The following is a 19,606-nucleotide window of genomic DNA, read 5'->3' on the forward strand; positions in this document are numbered from 1 at the left end:
ATGAGCTAGCTGTGCATTTGTATTTGCAACAAACATGTGCAAATAAACTCATACATTAAAAGTCTTCCTGTGTACCCCTGAAGCCTGCACATCATGTTTGTGAGTCACATTTGCATGTTACCTCAGGTCTTCAAACCCTGGGGTGTTGAGGTGGAGGACGAATATGTGGGTGGGGGGCCAGGCCGCACACCCCGACTTTGAACAGAGCAGTTCTGTGGTTTTCTATGTTGGGGTTCTGGTAAAACTTTTGTTTCTTAAAGTCCTGTGGCCAAGAGTTTGGAACTGTCTATGGGTGGCTTAAAAATGAACCGGAAAGTTCTGAGCTTCAAGCCAAGATTTACTAGCTCTGCCTACATGGGGCTGTCAGTGCCCCATGTTGTTTCTTAGATTTCTTAAAGAAAACAGAGGATTTCCCATCATGTCTTTGGTCCAGCCGTCTCTTGTGAACTTGACAGTCTTCTCCACTTGACGGCTTATGGTCATCTCCAACATAATGCGCTTTTGCACCCCAACTGCTGGCATGCCCTGTGCCAGCTCCTGCAGGGGCCAGCCTCAGCATAAGCTACCTTTTGCATAGGTCCCAAACCATGGAGTCAACTTTGGCCTTGCACACCTCAGGGCTGGAACTTTAGTACATGAATCCCATGGGGTCCATCTTCAACATGTCTAGGACCTAGCTGCCAGTCACCTCCTCCTCTGAGGTCTAAGTCACCCCCTGCCCCTAGATGACTGCAGTGGCCTCTGCACTCAGGTCCCTGCTTTCGCCTTCCCAGGCTCTGCTCACATGCCACCCCCTCAGGGAGCCCTCCCTCGGCCCCTGTGGACACCCCATACACGTCAGCCTCAGTGGCACTAGAGAAGGAGCCGTCTGCTGGCTGGCTGTCTCCCCACCTTCTGCCATCAGTTCCTCGGGACCAGGAGTGTCATTTGCTGAGTTCACCCATGGCCCAGCCTCGTGCACAGTGGGCTCCACAAACAGGCTAGAGGCACATGACAAGGCGTTTTAAGTTCAAACAGTTTTGGCTCCGTGGCTCTATGAGTTCCCAGGGATGAGGCCAAGGGATTAGCCCTCGGGAGCCCACTGTCCCCGAGGGAAGTCTCGGGGCCACCCCATCACCCCCACTCTCTGCCCCGGAGCCTTAGGATGGCATGGCAACGCCTGGTGCTTGCCACAGCCTTGTGAGCCACAACACGTGCCCGGGGTTGATGGCATTTGATATTAAACATACACATACCCCAAAAAGCACATTAGCAGTTCATGGCAAGTAGGAGCTGAACAGGAAAAGCCGAATCAAGGGAAAAAAGACAAGGTGCCTTTCGTTCAAGCTGCCCTGAGTTAGAGATCCATATGTGGCACCTGTGAGGCCTGCCCTCCCAAGCCCCAAACTCAGCTGTGAAACAGGGACAGTGGCACAGCCCACTGCACAGGGGCGAGGAGAGGAGAGTGTGGCTGCCACCCTGCTCAGGGTCAGGCTCTCGCACAGCCTGGAGGAGCAGGGGACCACCAGGTTGGGAACTCGGGCTTCTGGTGACGTGAAGCTGGGTGCGAGTCCTGGTGCCCGCCCTCCGCGTCTTGTCCTCTGGGGATGCCGCCTGCCTCCGTTTCTATACATCCCATAAACCCGCCTCCCAAAGCTGTCGGGGGCTTAAAGTGGGGAGCGTTCTCTCCATCAAATACTGCCAAGCGCCCCCTGCCTCCGACCCCAAGCCAGGCAGGGGTCGCGGTGTGCACGAGGCATGGATCCTGCCTTCCCAGGGCTTATGCTCCAGAGGGGGCAGGGCACACAGAGGAAACCGAGACACAGGTGACCATTTACACCCGTGACTGGTGCCCAGCATGGGTTCGGGGCCTGGACTTGCACAAGTCACCACTGGGGGAAGATGGGAGCCTATAACGAACCAAGTATTCCATTCATCTTTTATTAACAGTTATTTCTGAAAAAAAGAAAGAGCACTACATAGTCTTAGTGAAGCTCTGCAAAAGAGAAGCGGGGAGGGGGGCACCCAGGAGGGGCTCCTCCGCGGGAGGGGAGACTGTGCTCTGTTTCTGCAAGGTGCACCAAAGGGTTAAAGTCATTTTCATTAAAATTTAAATTTCAGCAGGCGTGCTCTCTCCCTTCCCCCCATCCTTTGAACGTTTGACTGGCAACCATTTCATATTTCAATCTCGGCAGAACAAATTGAATTAGATGTTGAAACCAAACTCGGCTCTGTTCACCAAAGCCTGCATGCTCAGCTTGCACTAATCCTTTCCTAGACGCCGCAGAGCACAGACAGGCGCTGGGAGCCGGCCCGGCCTCAAAAGACAAAAAAGCCGAGGAGGCAGTAAAAGAGGAGGAAAATCCGGCGGTAGGGCCGCTGGAAACCGTCTTGTGCTTGACGCGTGGGTCTCCAAGCCCAGGAGACAGGCCCTCATGTGGCTGTGGTTTCTGGCACCGAGTGTTTGATGACTGGATGCACAGGCCGGGACGAGGGCCTCCGAGGATTGGCTCCGCCAGCCGCTGCCTCTGGCCGGGGCCCCTTCCTGCTCCACGTGAAGCCGCCGTGGCTGGTCTTTTCTGGGCGCCCCAAGCTGCCCGGCGCCCTCCCGGAGCGGAGATGTGTCCGTGGGAAGGGAGGCTCACTCCGGTCACGCCAGCCCCTGGCCAGTGCCCTCAACCGGCCGGAAGATGCCAGCTGGATTTCCCGGGAGGGAAGGAGGCAGCCCTCCAGGGCTGGCCCTAGGCCTTCAGCACGCACCCCGGGCCCCGGGCCAGCCCCACGGCCGGGCCCTCTGGCGGCCAAGAACCCTCCTTACCCACCAAGTCTGTGGACCGGCCCAGAAGCGCTGACCCGGGGCCCGAGCCTGGCTCTCAGAAGAGGAGTTTCTGTGACAACGGCAGGCCTGCCTGCGGGTGACCCCAGGATCGCAAGGGTTAGGAACAGACCAGGGGAAGCCCTCCCTGGTTTCCCAAGTGCGCACCCTGGTAACCGTCGGCTCACTGTGCCCGGGTGGACGATGTGCCGGCTCGGGCGCTGTGGGCAGAGGGTACCCTCTCCAGGCCACCTTCCCGGATGCAGGGACTCCCCACCCTGCCCCATGCCTCCGACGTGGGCCCCACGGGCCTGCTGTGTGCACGCTGGGCTCTGGCTTCCTCGGGCATCTGCAGGTGCCATGCCCCATCCTTTCCTTTGTTGAGTAACAAACGATGGCGATACCCCCCCCTTATTTAGCGTCCCCGAGGCATATAACAGTCTGCTACGTGCTTCCTACCCGTGATCTTTTATCTAATCTTCAAAAAAAATCCTACGAGGCCAAAATTCTTCTCATACCCACTTTAAAGATAGGCTATTTTTTTTTTTTTTTTTTTAAGATAGGCTAATTGAGGCGGGAGAGGCTGAGACCCCTGGTGCAGGTTGCACAGGCGGTGGGGGGTGCTGCTGAGATCCCACCCAGGCCTTCCTGGAACCGGAGCCTGTGGGTTCTCTCCTGCCCACACCTCCAGCTGCAGCGCACCCCACTCTCACTCGGCTCTGCGAGGACCCCAGCCACTCGCCTGTCCTCCACCTGCAGGCAGGAGCCAGAGCCTCCTCACCCATCCAGGCCGGTCTGTACAGCACCTTCCCCCAGCCAGTCCCAGAGGCCTCGGTGGCCTCTCCTTCCCCAAGCCTGGCCCTACATCCAAATATTCCCTCCCACCCTTCAGGGGTTTTCGGGGCCCCTCTCTGTTCCTTCTGGAGCCCCATGTGCACAGACCAGCTACACTCCCGGCCTCCGCCCCCCGCATCTCCTCGCTGTGCCTGGTGGGGAACTGTGTCAGTTCCACAGACGGGATTTCAGGCAGAGCCAGAGGCCAGTGGGTAACAACACACCCACCTGGAGGGTTCCAGGGAGACAGTGGTGTTGCCAGAACCGAGGGCTGGAACCCTCGGCGAGGACCTGCACAGGACCAAAGGGGTGAGGGGTGGGGAGGAATGCTCTGGCCTCTCTCCTCCACCAGCCCCCAGACGTCTGCTGGTGCCCACCTCTGGCCAGACCCATCTGGCAGCCTGTTGCCAGGGGAGCCTGGGAAATATGGCCTGTAGGGGTCAGGGCCTGAGTGTGAGAGCCGGCGTGGGGTGTGGGTGTGGCCATGGGGCACACAGGAAGGGTTCCAGCTCCTGCCTCTACAAACGGCGGGCCCCACAGCCTCGTCAGGTCAGGGGCCCCCTCTGACCCTGCGGTCTCTGGCCCTGCCACCTCCCCTCCCCTCTCCGGGGTGCCTGTTCCGGTCCAGCCTCCAGCACAGCCCTCCTCCTAGTTCCCCTGACCATCTGAGGGCCACGGACCCCTGTGAGAAATGGATGGGTCCACACGTGCATCAGGAGGCTCACTGAGCCCCAGGGCTGCACCCCTTCCTCAGCGACCACCCCCCCTTCCCCTGCCATGGTTTATTCCTGGCACTTCTCTCCTAGATTGACTGATGTCCTATTGTCACTTCTAACTCCTCCCCACAAGCTCCCCTATACCCTGCGTCCCTGGTGACAACAGCAACTACGTCCTGGCTGCCCGAGTCCCCACAAATCTCCCGGCACACACTGGATGGAAGTTTATCTCCCCAGGGGCTCCCAGGGGCTTCCTCCAAGGAGGAGAGTGGTGCCTGTCCTCTGCGCCGAGCCTACCTTACCTAACTTCGCCTAACCATTATCTAGCTGTTCCAGGGTCATCACGTGGTGGTGGCTTCTATGTAAGAATTATGACAGTGAGAGTAATTTCTGACCGCCCAAGGCGACAGTCACTTTCAGAGGAGAAGGGCCAGGGCTTGGGCTGCTCCCTGCACTAGGTGCTGTGACTAAATGGTGTGGGCATGGGTCTGGGTGTGGGGGAGGAGTGGAGTGGACTGCTTCTGATAAAGTGGCCAGGGACTGTTTCAGAGAATTTAGACTAAGATCTCAAAGGGAAATTAAAAAAAAAAAAAAAAAGAGATGGTCAGGACAGATGAGGGGGGAGGGGGAGTGTCCCAGGCAGAGAGAAGAGCAAGTGCAAAGGCCCTGGGGTGGGAGCACACTGGAAACGCCAGCATGCAGTAAGTGGGGGACAAGTGGCAGGGACTTCTTGCTGGGTGAAGAGTGTGACTTCATTGCAAGTGTGTGGGGAACCCTGAAGGGTTTTAAGCTATGACTTCCAAAACCCAGTTTACAGATCCAACTGGCTCCTTCTGGCTGCTTGTGGAGAATGAGGTGCTCCTGGGTTAGGGGAAGGGAGGCGATGAGGGTGGCATCCACCATCAACATCCTTGGTGGCATGAAGGGGGAGGTGATGGGGCACCCCAAGATCTCCAGGGTAGTTGAATTGGCTGTTCTTGTTTGCTTACGTGGCTGTTCCTTGTCCAGACAGTAAGCCCCTGGGGTGGGGGGGCCGAGAGGCCAGGTGCAGCAGCAAGGGGGGTGGCGACCCGGTCTCCCAGGCTGGTTGAACACATAGCCTGCGCTGGACACACGGCATCAGGCTGCAGGAGCTGGCGGATCCTGTCCTGGGAATGTTCTAGTCCCGTCATCCGAGTCAGTCTTGTAGATGGCAACGAGGCCTCTTCGTGTGTCAGGCCCATGGGTCTGATTATCTCCAATGTGGTGACTACATTGCCGCCACTGGCCTGGCCCTGGCGGTGTGAGTATAGACTGTGTGTTCATCAGGAAGGACCCACATGTCCCTGAACAGGACAAGCAGTGGGGAGGACTAGGGTGGGCCCCTGTCACCCCCAAGACTCACAGCAACTGGAGGGCCTGGTCATCGAGGGCTTGGCCTGGGTGAGGCTTAACACTGACCCCACCTACACACTGTGGTCATACCTGGGGTCTGTGGGGCACCCCACTACAAACGGCGGGGAACAAGCCACTTTGGGTTTGGGCCTTTTGCCTCTTACTTCTTAGGAACGAGCCCAGGATTGGCCAGGGAGCACCTGCCCCACGGGGAGTGGGGAGTACACTTAGACTCACACGGGGACCGGCGCTGCGGAGCTTTGCTTGGGTTCTAGGCCACTGTGAAAACTGGATGAAAAACTGGAACCTCCTTCCTCCAAAATGCAGAGACCAAGATTTATGAGCCCCTGCCAGAGGTCCCAAATGAAGGAATAAACAAAAGTGCTGATGGGCATCTCTTCCAGGCTTTACTTGGATTGACTGAGGTGGTCAAGCCCCAGGTGGGCACATCACCCCTACTTGACAGAAAGAGAAGCTGAGGGTCAGAGGGGACCTTGCTGGTCTGAGGCTACAGAGGTGAGATTCAGGAGGCTGGGATTGGAACCCAGGTCAGATGAGTGGCAGGGGCTCTTTTCCTCCACACCATCCAGCCTCTGGCGAGTCTGGGTGCAGGTGCTCCCAGTGGGAGGAGGCTGTAGGTACAGGTGGGAGTAGGTGTGTGCAGGCGGGTACCCCAAGCCTGCAATAAGCCTTTCAACAGGGCTGGAATGCATTTCACAGAGTCCTCCATCCACGAGCCAAGGGTAGCTGCCATCAGAGACACATCTTAGGCTCAACCGGAGAGGCTGGCATCTGGGTGTCGTGAGCATCCTTGTGGTCAGCCCTGGCGGTCGAACCAGAGCCCTCAGTCCCAAGGGGCCTCGGGCAGGACACAGGACAAGTCCCAAGCTGCGAGCACTCCCGTAGATGGATGTAGTGGGAACTCCAGCTAGCAGCCCTGGAAGGAGGGCAAGAACAGAAGCTTTGGAGCCGGTCTTACACGCTCAGTGCCGCACCGGGGGTTTTTCATGGATTCACGCGGCGTGTTTTTCTCACTAAAACCACACGAGGTGGGAATCGTTTGCGAGGCAGATACTGGGCCAAGGGAGGTTAGGTCATGGTGCCAGGGTCCTGCCCCTCCACCCTGATGCCACACTTGCTCCCATGCAGCTGCGCATGAGCAAACCCGAGTCCCTCTGCCCTGACCTTCCAACCAGCGGTGGACTGCCAGGCTTGGTGGGGTGTGGCTTGTGTTTGCTGCTTCCGGGTCCCTGTGCTGCCACGAGACTTCCTAACGTGGCTGCGTCTCCCCTGCCCCCTGGCCCTTGGGTGTGGGGCACAGAGCGGATGCATGGGGACGGCGGGAACGTGTCAACCTCAGGCTGGGGCACGGTGGGGGTGCCTGCGTTCCTCGCCCACCCGGCAGGAGCGCAGAAGCCGGAGCGGCTGTCCCCAGTCCCCAGGGCCCTGGAGCCACGTACCCTCTCGGTGCCAGCTCGCAGCTGAAGGGTTTGCTCCTCACTGTCGCTTTCACTGTCTTCCAGCTGCTCCAGGATCTCGTCCAACACCACAGACCGCTTTTTCTTCGGGGGCTCTGTGGGAGCCCAGATGGCAGGAGAGGAGGAAAAAACAGCCGAGAGGGGTGGGAGGCGGGAAGAGAGGAATGGCAGGAAGGGAGAGGGACCGGGATGAGCAAAATGGAGGGTAGGAGGTATAGGGAGGGAGGAGGGAGTCACAAGAGAGGGCACAAGGGACCAGAAGCCATCGAGGGAGAGAAAACACGAGAGGAGAGAGACACTGCCCGTTAGTCTCTGGCTTCACCGTGGGGCTGCCTCTCCTTGCCCCAGGAACTCTCCGGCTCTGCCCACCACCCCCTCCCCAACTTCTACCCGCAGAGGACAGGGCTCCATTTAGGAAGGGAGCCAGGAAGGCCCCCTCCCAGCAGCTCAGGGGGTAACAGGTCTCTGCCTGGCTTGCAGGGAGCAGAACACCTTCAGAGGGGATGGGTCAAAAGTGAGGGGGCCATCACTGGGGAAACAAGTAGAAGCTGCTCCGGCTTTCCTGGAGGTTATACATTCTTAACAGTAGAGTAAGCGGCTTGCTCAAAGATTCCAAAAGAAGCATGGAGGAAAGAACAATTAGAGGTAGCTTTGGAGAGGAGGGGCTATTTGACTTGGACTTTGAAGGATGCATAGGAGTTCTCTGTGAGAAGAGGGGACGGGGATGTGGATGACAGCACAAAAAGAAGGCACGGTGGGCTCAGCAATACATGGTCGCTCTGAGCCCCAAACACTACGGAGGATGCATTGTGTGCTACAGCTCTCCTCCTCTCAGCAGTCCCACAGGGACGTGCTAGGACTGCCTCCTGCAGGGGAGGGAACCAAGCTGCAGACAGGTAAGTCTAAGGTTACTCAGCCACACGTGGAGGCAGGATTCGAAACCAAGCAACACCAGGGCCAAAGTGTTCCCACTTCCTATGAAAGTCTCCAGGGCTGGCGCGAGAATGCCAGGGAGGTAGTGAGGGTGGCAGGAGAAGGTGAGCTGGGCCCTCGGTCTTCCCAGGAGGGATGTGGTGGGGGGAGACCGGCTCAGGCCTGGCCTGTCTAACCTCTCACGGTCGGCCTCAGTCCCAGAGAATGCGGACTTGTTCAGAGGCAGCTGCAGACAGGATGTCCCAATCCCGTCCTCAAACAACACCTCCTCTGTGAAGTCCTCAGGGAGACAACCGCCCTGTGATCCTTTGCCTCCGACTCCCCACTAGGCTGGAGCTCCCAAGGGCATGTCTCTCACGAGGGTCTCTCCAGAGTCTGGCCTGGCCCCTGGCCCTGACACGAAGAATCTTGGGCCTGTTGTATAGAGTCCTAGGCTAGTGACTTGGACTCTCTGGGCCTGTTTCTTCACCTTGTTCCTCCCAAAGCGACAGGGCACTGACCCTGTCTCATCTTCTCCATGGCTACCTGCCTGATCCAAGACATTCACCCGAATTCCTGCTCCTGCCATCCCCACAGGGCTGCCTGAGCGATCCTTCTAGAACAGGTGCTACTGCTTGGGGTCTCAGGCTCCTACGGCTTTGCAAGCAAGGAGAGGGAATTCTCTAGTCCTCTGGGTGCCATTGCTTGAGCTGGCCACTCCGGGCTGGTACACTGCATGCACACCACAGGACCTTGGCACCTGCAGGTCCCAGAGGACCCTGTAGTGAAGCCCCAGCTCCCGTGCCCCCTCCTCCTCTGACCCCGCCACCTGCTTTGGGGCACTTCTTACCGCTGACATCGCGGCGGTCATTTCTTTGGGAATAGAGCTGTCCCGTTCACTGCCGTGTCCCTGCCTCAGTGCACAGCCTGGCACCTAGTGGGTGCTCACTAACGTCTGCCCGATGAAGGGAGAAGCAAATGGAGCAGGAAGGGGGGGACACAGTAAGGCTGGGGACGCTGTGGGGGGCTGCCCGCCGCCCAGGAGCCCCCGGGCCTGGCAGCTGTACCCATCATTGTTAGTCATGGAAAGGGAGAGAGGGTGGGATGGGCTGGGGGTGGAGGCTGCAGCCCGTGGCTCAGACGCACATTTCCTCTCCTTGCTGCCTCCTCGATGCTCCTGGTTTCCTTAGAATCGCAGGCTCTGGAGGTGCACAATGGCCTTTGGAAATTGAATTTGTGGGCAGGTAATGGGAGCCGAGAAATAGAAGAACAGCAAAATAGGGCCTGTGGGCCTGTCACAGATGCCTCCTCCTAGTTACTAACAATGGGAGTGCGAGCTCCTGGGCTGGCGGGCCCCCGCTCTCCTGGGCCAGGCTGGCCCAGGCTCCAAGGGCTGGCTGGTGACGGCCAGCACAGCCGCTGCAGTGGAGCTGCGGGCCTCACCTCCAGAGCTTCTCTAACTCCGAGGCACCAGCACAGGAGTCGGTTTCTGCCTATACATCCTAGGGCTCGAGCTTTCCATCACTTCTGCACCCCGAACACCCCCCACCTCCACTGCCGCCCTCTGGTCCCAGTCCTCGGCATCTCTGGCCTGCAGGATGGTGGGAGCTTCCTCTGCCCTCCCTCCCAGAGTCCGCTCTCAAGGGGCACCCAGAGGGATCAGAACCTGTGGCTCCTTTGTCTCAGCCCTCAGTGGGGCCATCTCCTCTCCCCTGGGGGAAAAGCTGAAGCCAGCAGGAGGGCCACCAGGCCACCCAGGTGAGCCCCTTCTTGGTTTCTGGCACCCCCCTCTCCCACCTCCGGGCCTCGCATTTGCTGTTCCCTCTGCCTGGAGCGCTCCTCCTGCAGGTGGGGGACTCGCCTCTCCAGGGAGGTCTCCCTCCTCTCCTTGTTTAAGACCACAAGGCTCCCAGAGCCCCTGCCCACATTCCTCTACAGCATCGACCGACCGTTCAGCTCCCTGTCTGCCTCTCCCACTGGAATGCTGGCTCCAGGAGGAAGGGGTTTTGGTCTGCATTGTCACTGCTGTCCCCCCCAAGGCCTGGAATGGCGTGGGGCACACAGCAGATGCTCAGTAAGTACCTGCTGACTGAAAGGACGGATGGCAGGGACAGATGAGATCAAAGAGTTCAGGTTGCTGAAGGACACACAGAAGCAGGGACTGGACCAAAAGCAGTCTTTAACCACCTTTGTTCATGTTTTCATCCCCTCACAGCAGAGACCGGGCAGTGCCCGCTCTGGGCTGGGCCTGGTATGAATGGGACAGCCCCCATCTAGGCTGTTCCTGGACCACTGAGGGGTGATGGAGAAGAAGCCGGACAACCACAACCCAGGGCAGGATCAGCGCTGTGATGGGGAGGCACCTGCTCCATGTGGGCTATCAGGGCAGCTTCCTGGAGGAGGGGACAATGTAAACATGGCCAGAACCCAGCCTGACTCTCAGCTCTGGCCCTCTCACCCCACTGTGCAAGTCTTGCCACTGGCAGGTGGTTGTGCCCATAGCTTCAGAGCATCTCCCACCCTCCCAACCAGTGGGCACCTCCCAACCTCAGCCCCGGCCCCAGGGACACCAGCCACGTTCAGTTTGCTTGGGAGCTGGCCTCACTGTTTTAAAGACTTGTGAACCAGCTCTTCCGCGTCTTTGTCTGGAATGTCAGCCCTGCCCTTGGCTGCCCTCCCCCGAGTCACCTGAATACCAAACATCCTGTGACACAGCCACCCATGGCTGGGTTCCAGTCCTATGCTCCCCTCCCTGGTGGTGGGACCTTCACCCCTCCGAGCCTCGGCTCCCCATCCTGGGACAAGCAGGAGGCCCCGGAGCAATGGACACAGGATGGGACACAGAGCTGCTGTTCCTGCACCTCTCCACACAGGGCATCTCCAGGGCCCAGCTCGCCTGGAGGGCCTGCTCCTGGATGCTTCTGCTCTCTGGATGTCCCCAGGACCACACTGGCCCCAGCTTGCCAGACTGAGCTCTGTGCTTTTGTGCTGAATGTAAGAACGAACGAATGAAGGACTGAATGAATCTGAATGAATGAATGAGTCCTAGGGCACTGAGGTGGATAATCTTTGAGAAACAGCACTGCTGTGGTTGGGACAGCAATACAACAAACAGGGGTGGGGTTGGGAGGCACCCGAGAGGTCATCTGGCTGGGGAAACCAGAGGGTGGAGTCTCAGGAACCCTTTGCAGGAGGGGGCGTTGCCACCCCTACTACACAGCTGGGGACACGGAGGTGCAGGGCGAGGTGCACAGCCCAGGGCCCCTGGCTAACACACGGCAGCCCCCGGCTGCTGCCCTGGCCTGTCTCACTTGCTAGCGTTGTCTCACACATGCTTGCAACGGCTCTCGGGGGCCCTGATTCGGGGTGGGGGGTGCGGGTGTGACTGCACGGTCACACACACTTGGCTTTGGCACTTGCCCAGTATGCAGCCTTGGGTGGGGCCCGGACCCAGTGAGGCTCACTCCCTCGTGCATAAAATGTGGGGTGGGGGGCGGACAGGGCTGTTCCTCCACCCTTCCCCTTCTCTGTGGCCACCACCTGCTGACCCGCAGGCCCAGACATAAGGAGGCCTTTCCTTTTGCCTGGAGCAGTTATGGGCTCCTCTTCCCAGCGAAGCCTCTCCGGGGACCCCCCACCTGTCCTCAACACTTAGCATACAGGCTCAGGAACGCAGGCATGGGCACATATGTCCCACCGCTGGCCAGCCTTTTGCTGCCTCCGTCTCCTTGCCTGTAATGTGGGGTCACGGGCAGAATTAATGGAGGCAAAAGAGCAATGACTGGCACCTGGTTAGACCCCGGTCCGTGGTGGACAGACCAACATCTCTGCCGCTCTAACTCCCATCAGAGATGTGGACTCAATGTCTCACTTTGCTATTAGGCCAGGGGGCGTCACTGGGGCAGGGACTGTCAGAGGATAGCCAATACCTAGTAGGTGATCCATGAGCAGTTGTTAGGTAAATGAATACAATGATTTGGTTTGTAAAGGCTGAAAGGGTACGGTACCCATTTCCCACCCCAGGTTGGAAAACGGAGGCCCAGGGGGATCCCCGGACCCCTGGCAGGGTGAGGAGTGCACAAAGTAGGTCAGCGAGGGGCTCACTCCCTAGCCTTGGAGATCAGACAATTCAAGGTCCCAGCTCTGCCGCCTAATGGCTCAGTGACCTTGGGTAAGTCACTTCAGCTCCTCAGGTCTCGGCTTCATCTGTGCGTGGGGGCTGAGGACAGGACCCGTCTCCTGGGGCAGCCGTGAGCATCAGTGAGTCTGTGCTCGGAGCCCAGTACACCAAGGGCTCGGCGCTCGGGGCCATGACTGCTCTGGTTGGCCTGGCTCAGGCCGGGCCCCCGACCGCCCCCCCAGGGGATGCGTCAGGCCCGAGTCCCCACCACGTGACACCCAGCAGCCCCCGCCGGCCCTGTCTGCGCATGGAGCACCCTGCTTGCAGGGAACAGCTGCTGAAATCCCACTTCTTCGACATCAAAAGCCTCAGTGGGTTTTCACCAAACAAACATAATGCAGAACCGGAGAAAGGTGTAAAATAAATAAACGAAACAAGCTGTGCATTTTCTTTCAGCATTACAGCTGCACCCGAAGATAAACAACAAGTGAATGTCACCAAACATCAATACCCGAGAAATTAACTTGACAAAAAACTCAGCCGTCCCCCAACAACCCCCCAGTCCTGCCCCCCTCCAACCACCATTTTGCATTTCTGGAGTTCCCATCTAATGATTTTATTTTTCAATTAATTCCTTGACAGAATGCCAGCCCGCGTCTCTCTCCCGGCCCTGGCTGGCGCTGTCGCCCTGCATGGAAGGCAAAAGCGGGCAGACGGAAAGGCGCGAGTGGGTGGGCGGGGAGCTGCCGGAGGACGGGAGAACGCGCCTCGTGGGGTTTTGTTCCAGAGGCAGAAGGCTGAGGACGGGCGGGCAGGGCGGGGGGCAAGGGAATTCTGAAAGGACCTGAGAGGAGCGGGCGCCAGGCTGCCAGGATCAGAGCCCGCGGCTCCCCGCTGGGCCACCTGGGGCCGGGAGCCTCACCTCTCTGTGCTCTGTCCCCGCACTGCTGAATGGTACCCCGCGTGGACGGCGCGGGGGGCTCCGGGAGGGTAAAGGCGCTTAAGTTTTTACAGCAGCGCCTGGCACACTGTAAGCGCGGTGAAGGTTGGCGGATCTTACAGTCCCCTGATGGGACGCTGTCACCGGATGCAGGCAGGTCACTTCTCTCTCCTTTAAAATGGGGGCGGCAATACCAGCCCTGGACAAACACAGGAGCCGCTGTGGGTGCCCCATCCTGGTGGCCACCCACAGCATTAGCGTGCGGCTCTGGGACACATCAATGGCTTTCCCTGGCCACGGGGGCATGTGCAGCCCTGGCACAGGGCCGGCTGGAAGCGTTGGGTACATAAGCTCCCTCAGAGGAATCCTCCACCAGTGAGGGTGGACACATGTCCCAGCTCCCTGGACTCCCGGGGGGATAGCTCTGAGGTGTATACGACACAGATCTTGGGGGGCCCTGGTGGGCTGAGCCCCAGAGACCCCTGGGACTGGGTCCCTCGCCTCCTTCCGGTTCCTCATGCACTTCCCGGGTTCACCTCCTAGGTGATCTGATCGGTACCCGAGTCCACGTCTTGGGGTCTGCCCCTGGGAAATCCACCACACTAGGATACCATGTCTGTGGGTGACCAAATGGGAGGAAGCCTCACACGTGACAGGCCCCTGGTAGAGTGTCTGGATTTGCTGACATGATTTAAGATTTAAAAAGCTAGTTACTAATATGCCAAAAAAAGGGAGATGCTACCTAAGAGTCTGCTGCATGTCTAGTTTCTCCAGAAAATGGATGACTCACCCACAAAGAGCCCGTGGCCCCACCTGAAGGTGAGCATATACTCTGTGCCAGACCTGGTGCTCGGGATGCAGCTGTGAAGAACACTCTACAGGATGTTCTGAACCACCAGCCATGGTGGCCACGTTGGGACCCCAGAGTGGGCAGGGCCCAGGCACCTGCTGGCTTGGGGCAGCAGGCTGGGTGTGTACTGGGAGAAATCCCATGAGCTGTGTGAGATTATCATCCCATTTGTCAGATGGATAAGCAGCGGATCTAGGGAAGTCACGTGACCACACTTCCCCCTTCCCTGTGCCCCGATACACTAGTGAGGCCTAGGGTCCTGTGGCTCAGCGGCCAGGCTTGCAGTAGAGACACTGGCATAGCCCCTTTAGGAAATAGCTCCCAGCAGAAAAGGTGTGAAACAGAGGCCCCACGGTACCCACCAACCTGCAGTAGTGGCATTCTCGAGGCCAGTGGTTCTCTACCCAACTGCCTAAGAGAATCATCGAGAAACCACTGAAGCCGGTGATGAGAATGGTCTGGGGTGGGCCACTGGTTACTGAGACTGATGCCCATTGCCTTTATTAATCACCAGTGCTATGGGCTTCTGGCTTGCTGTGAAGCAGGAGCCTGCGTGCAGCTTGGTGGGTGGCCCTCACACTGCGTTCCAGGCAGCTGGCCTGGAAGCTCCCCATCCACAGGGCCTGGATTATGGTGGATTTAGCCCATCGTAGGGCTCTGGGGCCGGGCTAAGCCTGGGGGCTTTCAGGCTCCGTCCTGCATGTGTTTGCATTAGTTACAGATGCTGGAGGGGCCGGTGCAGGCTGGGGAGGACAGAGAGTGGCCAGGTGAAGGTGACTCATTGCGGGGAAACAAAGGAAAAGGAAGAGGACCTGCTGGAAGGGATCCCCCTCTCCTCTGCCTCAGGCCTAGAGGGATCTTTCCATTTCTAGTAGTGGCTTGATGGGCATTAGCTTCTGGCCCCCTCTTCCTGACACAGCCCTGGGTTGGGAGTAGAGGCTGGAAGGGAAGCCTTCAGGGGGCCACGGTGGAGGGAAGTCTGTACCCAATCTGTAAGTGTGGGGGCCTCAAGCAGCCAGGCAGGCACGGGAGGGAAACTATAGGGTGGGCTGCAGACTGGCAACTCAGCCCCACCTGCCCTACAGGCACACAGAACCAAGGTGGTCAGACCTGATTTTTCCAGAGGCCAGAAGCTCGACTTCTGGATCAAATCTTCTGATAGCAAAAGAGTGGCAACTCATGAAAAAAAAAAAAAAAAAAATCCCAAACCCCACTTGTCCATATTTTCCATGCAAAATAAAGATCTGTGGCTGAGCTCAGTTGATGGCTCACCTGTGCAGCCTCTGATTTATTATCTCTCTCCCCTCTGTCTACAGAACCCTACCGGTTCCACTTGTGGCCGTGAAGCAGTAACAAAAACCTCCCTGTCTGTCTGTTTTTCTTGGGTTTCTTCGGACTAGGCCAACCGACAATTCAGAAGCAAAATCGGCCACCCCCTGCCACCAGCCACAACCCTGGAGGGAAGTCCACCCTCCTCCTGCTCCTATTTCTAGCACTCTGGTCCCCAGGTCCCTGAACCCCTGACCAATCCGGGCCCAGCCCCTTCCCCTCCCAAGTCGCTCTGAAATTTTCCTTCTGTCAGTTTAATTCTGTGATCGATGAGGAAGAGCAGGAGAAATGGCCCGGCACAGCTGGTTTCCCCGTTAGCCCTAGCAGGGATTCCTGGCCTCGCTGGCGACGGCTGAGTGAAATGTTTGCGGAACGCAGAGAACACAAGTCAATAACAATTTAGCTGGATTGGGAGCAAGTACCTTCCCCGCACGGACAGCCACTCCCGGGGGAAGGGGAAGAGAGTGTGCAGGATATTGCTGAAGCGCTTGGAAATATTTCCAAAACAGCACTCCAAGAGGCTCGGGGCGTGAGGCCGGAAGGAGGGAGGAGGAGGTGACCTGGAGACACCTGCTCCCGCCGGCCCCAGGCCCCTGCAGCCTCCCCAGCACCTCCGCAGGGGGAGACGTTCGGCTGTCTGAACGTGGATCCCTCCCTCCTGCCAGCCATTTGCACCCTTGCTGGCAGCTGCCGCCTAGGAGCTGCCTGACCAAAACAATTCCTGCTTCTCCGTGTGTCTTCGCGACACTCTGCCTCCGCCCGCTGGGATGGCTGGGGGCACGTGAGAAAAGAGCTGGTCTCCCGGCCAATTTCAACCTCTCTCCAGGTGCCACCCACCAACACGGCTGGGAGCAGGCTGAAGAACAAAACACACCAGCCCGGCCAGGGAAGGCCGCGCACTTCCAAGAGGGCAGGGGTAAAACGGCTCCTCCGTCCCTCCGGTCCCCACAGTGGCAGTTGGGACAGCTCCCCGCGCCCCCTTCTGCCTCCTGATGGGGCGGTCTCCATGCCCCTGGAGGAAGGGCTGCCTGCTTCCGCGAAGCCTTAAGGAGGGAACGAGAAGCACCCAAATGGAGGAATAAAAATGAGGTGAGGGGAGCTTACAGGAGCCTTCTGTCTTCAGGGAGCTGGAAAGATCCACAGCAAAGGGATATTTTGAATAATAAATTCTGCGACTTCACATACTTGCTTGAACTTTCCCGACTGTGATTTTTAAAGCCCGATGATTATGTTTTCATGGCCAAGATCAAGAAGGCATATTTGCAAGGGCTGGCGTGGGGATAACGGGCTCTCCTGGTCCCCGATCTTTTGAAAATGTGCCGTCCTATGAATGATTAAGTTATGGAGGGGGGGGGGTTGGTGAACTGTTGCAGGCTTTAAATATCATCTGTATGCTGATGACTTCCAAATTTATATCTCAGCCCAGACTTCGCCCCTGAGCTCCGAACTCATAGATTTATCTGCTTGACATCCCGCGGGGAGTCCTAATAGGTGTCTCAAACCCCATGTGCCCCCCCACCCCAGCCCCCACCTGCTTTTTCCCAGCTTCCTAGGCTTCATCATCACGAGGCACCACCATCCTCTGAGTGGCTCTGAGCAGAAATCTCCACACTGGCCTTAATTTCCCTCATGCCTTCCAGAACAAATTAGGCCGGCTCTACTAAAGGTAGAGCCCATAGGATCAATCCACCTGCTTCTCTCCATCCCCACACGGTCTTTATCCCCACCCAAGCCACTGCCCCTGCTTGCTGGGAGGATGGCGATGGGACTCCTACCTCCATTCTTATCCCTCTACGATGCACACCCCCACATAACAGGGAGGAAGAGGTCTGACAGTGTAAATCAGGCCACCATACTGATCTCTGAGGGAACTTCCTGCTTTACATTGAATAAAAGCCAGGCTCCCTGCCTCTAGGCCCCACAAGGAGCCCTACTGGCCTCTCTCCAGCTTTGTTTCCTAGTATTCTCCACCCTGAACAGTTCTCTAGCCACGATGGCCTGCTATGACCATGCTCCTGCCCCAGGGCCTTTGCACCTGCGGGTCTCTGTGCCGGGAATGCTACCCCCCACCCCCCCATTCTTTGGCTGGCTGGCTTTCTTCCTCCTATCACAAAAATACTGACTCCTTGGAAAGACTTTTTCTAGGTCAGGCCTGTGCCAAGAGTAGGGGAAAATCTCTCTACTCCTCCCACCCCTGAGGAACATCTTGCCATTCTTTCCCATTTCCTCCACAGGGCTTGTTGTCATCCTAACATTGTTATTTACTTTTTCTTCTTTGTCATCTGCCTCTCCTCGTCAAATAACAGCTCCACGAGGGCAGGGGTCTTCTCTTTGGTTCACTGCTTTATCCTCAGGGCTGAGTAAAGCTTGATCATTGATTTGTGCTCAATGCAGACTTAAGCACATGAATGAATGAATCGAGTAAACGAGGGGCAGAGTAATAGGGCCTCCTTCCCAGGGAAAGCTGGAGTTCTTGAGCTGAGCACTACAGCTGGGGGGTGATGGTGAGGGTGTGGCTATGATACTTCTAGAGCTGTACACTCTCTAGAGAAAGGAGGAGTCATGGTAGGAGGAATTAGCTGCCCCCATGGCTTTTAGATGAAATAAGGCAGGCATCTCAGGAGCCCCAGGGGCTGTAAACTTTTTCTGTACGTGGTGAGGCAGTAAATAGTTTTGGCTTTGCAGGCCACAGGGTCTCTGCTGCAGCCACTCTGTTCTTCCCTTGCAGTGTGAGCATGCAGCCGTACCGGCCACATGAACAAACGGGGATGGCTGTGTGCCAAAAAACCCTTTATTTACAAAGGAAGGCTGCAGGCTGGATCTGGCTCTGGTTTGCAACTGCTGACCCATCTGGATTGGGAGGCCAGGTCCGATAAAAGGGGGATGATTTGGGATTTGGGGGCCTCTGTGGATACAGTGCATGGTGAGATAAGGTTATCTGTTCTGCAGTGTGCAGAGCTGTGTGTCCTCTGGCAATTCACTAGACCTCTCTGGGTCTCAGTTTGCACCTCAGAAAGATAGGAATGGCACTTTTCTCCAGGGAGCGAGGAGGCCAAAATGGGACTGTGTACTCAGAACCCCTTGGCAGTGCTCCCTGCATGGAGCAGGTCCTCCACACAGCCCTCTCTCCCCTCTTCTCTTATCCCTGACTTGGCTCTTAATAAGAAGTCACATGGCTGCCCCTTTCAGACTGGTGGTGTGTCTAGGCTCAAAGTGGTAAGAGCTGGTTTTAGGCCAAGCAGGACTCCAGGGCTGGCTGCACGTCTGGCTAACCGTGGGATCTGAGGCATGCTGTCCAGCTTCCCTGTGCCCCAGCCTCCCTCCTGTGGGGTGACAGTGAGGAGGAACTGAACTGGCTCTCACATAGTGGCTGGTACGGATGAGATGCTCGGTCAGAATGGGCCATTCCGATGTTTGTCTATCCGCCACACAGACAGTTTAGGAGTCTACCCTGTGCCAGACGCAAGACCGCACAGGGGATGTGGAGAGGGCCCCAGGCCCTGGAGGGTAGAGCCTTATGGGGCGAAGAGACATCAGACAATTGCACACATGAACAAAGTGGCAGGATGACCAAGCGAGGGGCGTGAGGGGGAAATGGAGAAGACAGGGGTGGGTTATGAGGGAAAGGGCCGATCTCTGATGCTCTGGCTGAGGCCTGCGGGCATGGAGGGTCAGGGGTCGGGCTGTCAGGTCAAGGGCGCTGGCAATCAGGCCCCTTCCCTGCCTGGTTCCCACCAGTGCCTGGCTGGGGGCGGGCAGCAGGTGCTTCGATGCTAGTGACCGACCCGGACAGGCACCCGTGTGCACCCAGACAGAGCAGATCTCCCTCCCCGGCCTGGCCCAGCTCGGGCGGGGGAGGCACTGCTGCCAGCCGCTTGCCATGCCGGTCATGTCTCTGTTCCCAGCTCTGGAGGTGAAAGGTGCAACCGCTAACCACAGCCCATCAGTCCTCCCAGCTGGAATAAGACAACGGCGGGAAGCAGAGCCGCGCTCCCGGCCAAATAAAAGCCTGTTTGCCCAGGCCTCCCTGGCTGTGCGGGCTCTGAAAAAGAGGGTTCTGCGGGCAGATTGCTTCTCTACCATTATATTCTTTCGGTGCCACTCGCGGGTACCGCGGCCTGCCGAGGCCCTGAAAGCTTCTCGATGCCTCGACCCTGCTGGTTTGTAACACGCTCAGGAAGAAAAGGACACAGCCAGTGGCCGACTTTCCTCTTTCTTCCCTCCTTGCTCTCTCTTTTCACCCTCCCACACGCGAGGCA

The 19,606-nt window shown here is 57.9% G+C and overlaps 1 protein-coding gene across 2 annotated transcripts in view; it reads right to left on the minus strand.

Moving 5' to 3' along the window:
• Positions 1-1,904: 1,904 nt before the first annotated feature.
• The window catches only part of RBM19 (RNA binding motif protein 19), a 126,877-nt gene continuing 109,175 nt past the window's right edge, over positions 1,905-19,606 (minus strand). For both annotated transcript variants that reach the window (XM_077875760.1, XM_077875759.1), the window contains 2 exons: positions 7,179-7,291; positions 1,905-6,655 (listed from right to left, as the gene is read on the minus strand). In XM_077875760.1, coding sequence (XP_077731886.1) covers positions 6,647-6,655; positions 7,179-7,291 — 122 coding nt within the window. In that variant the 3' untranslated portion in view covers positions 1,905-6,646. The remainder of the gene's footprint in view (positions 6,656-7,178; positions 7,292-19,606) is intronic.

The sequence above is a fragment of the Canis aureus genome, chromosome 27 (assembly GCF_053574225.1).
Source record: "Canis aureus isolate CA01 chromosome 27, VMU_Caureus_v.1.0, whole genome shotgun sequence".
NCBI lineage: Eukaryota > Metazoa > Chordata > Mammalia > Carnivora > Canidae > Canis > Canis aureus.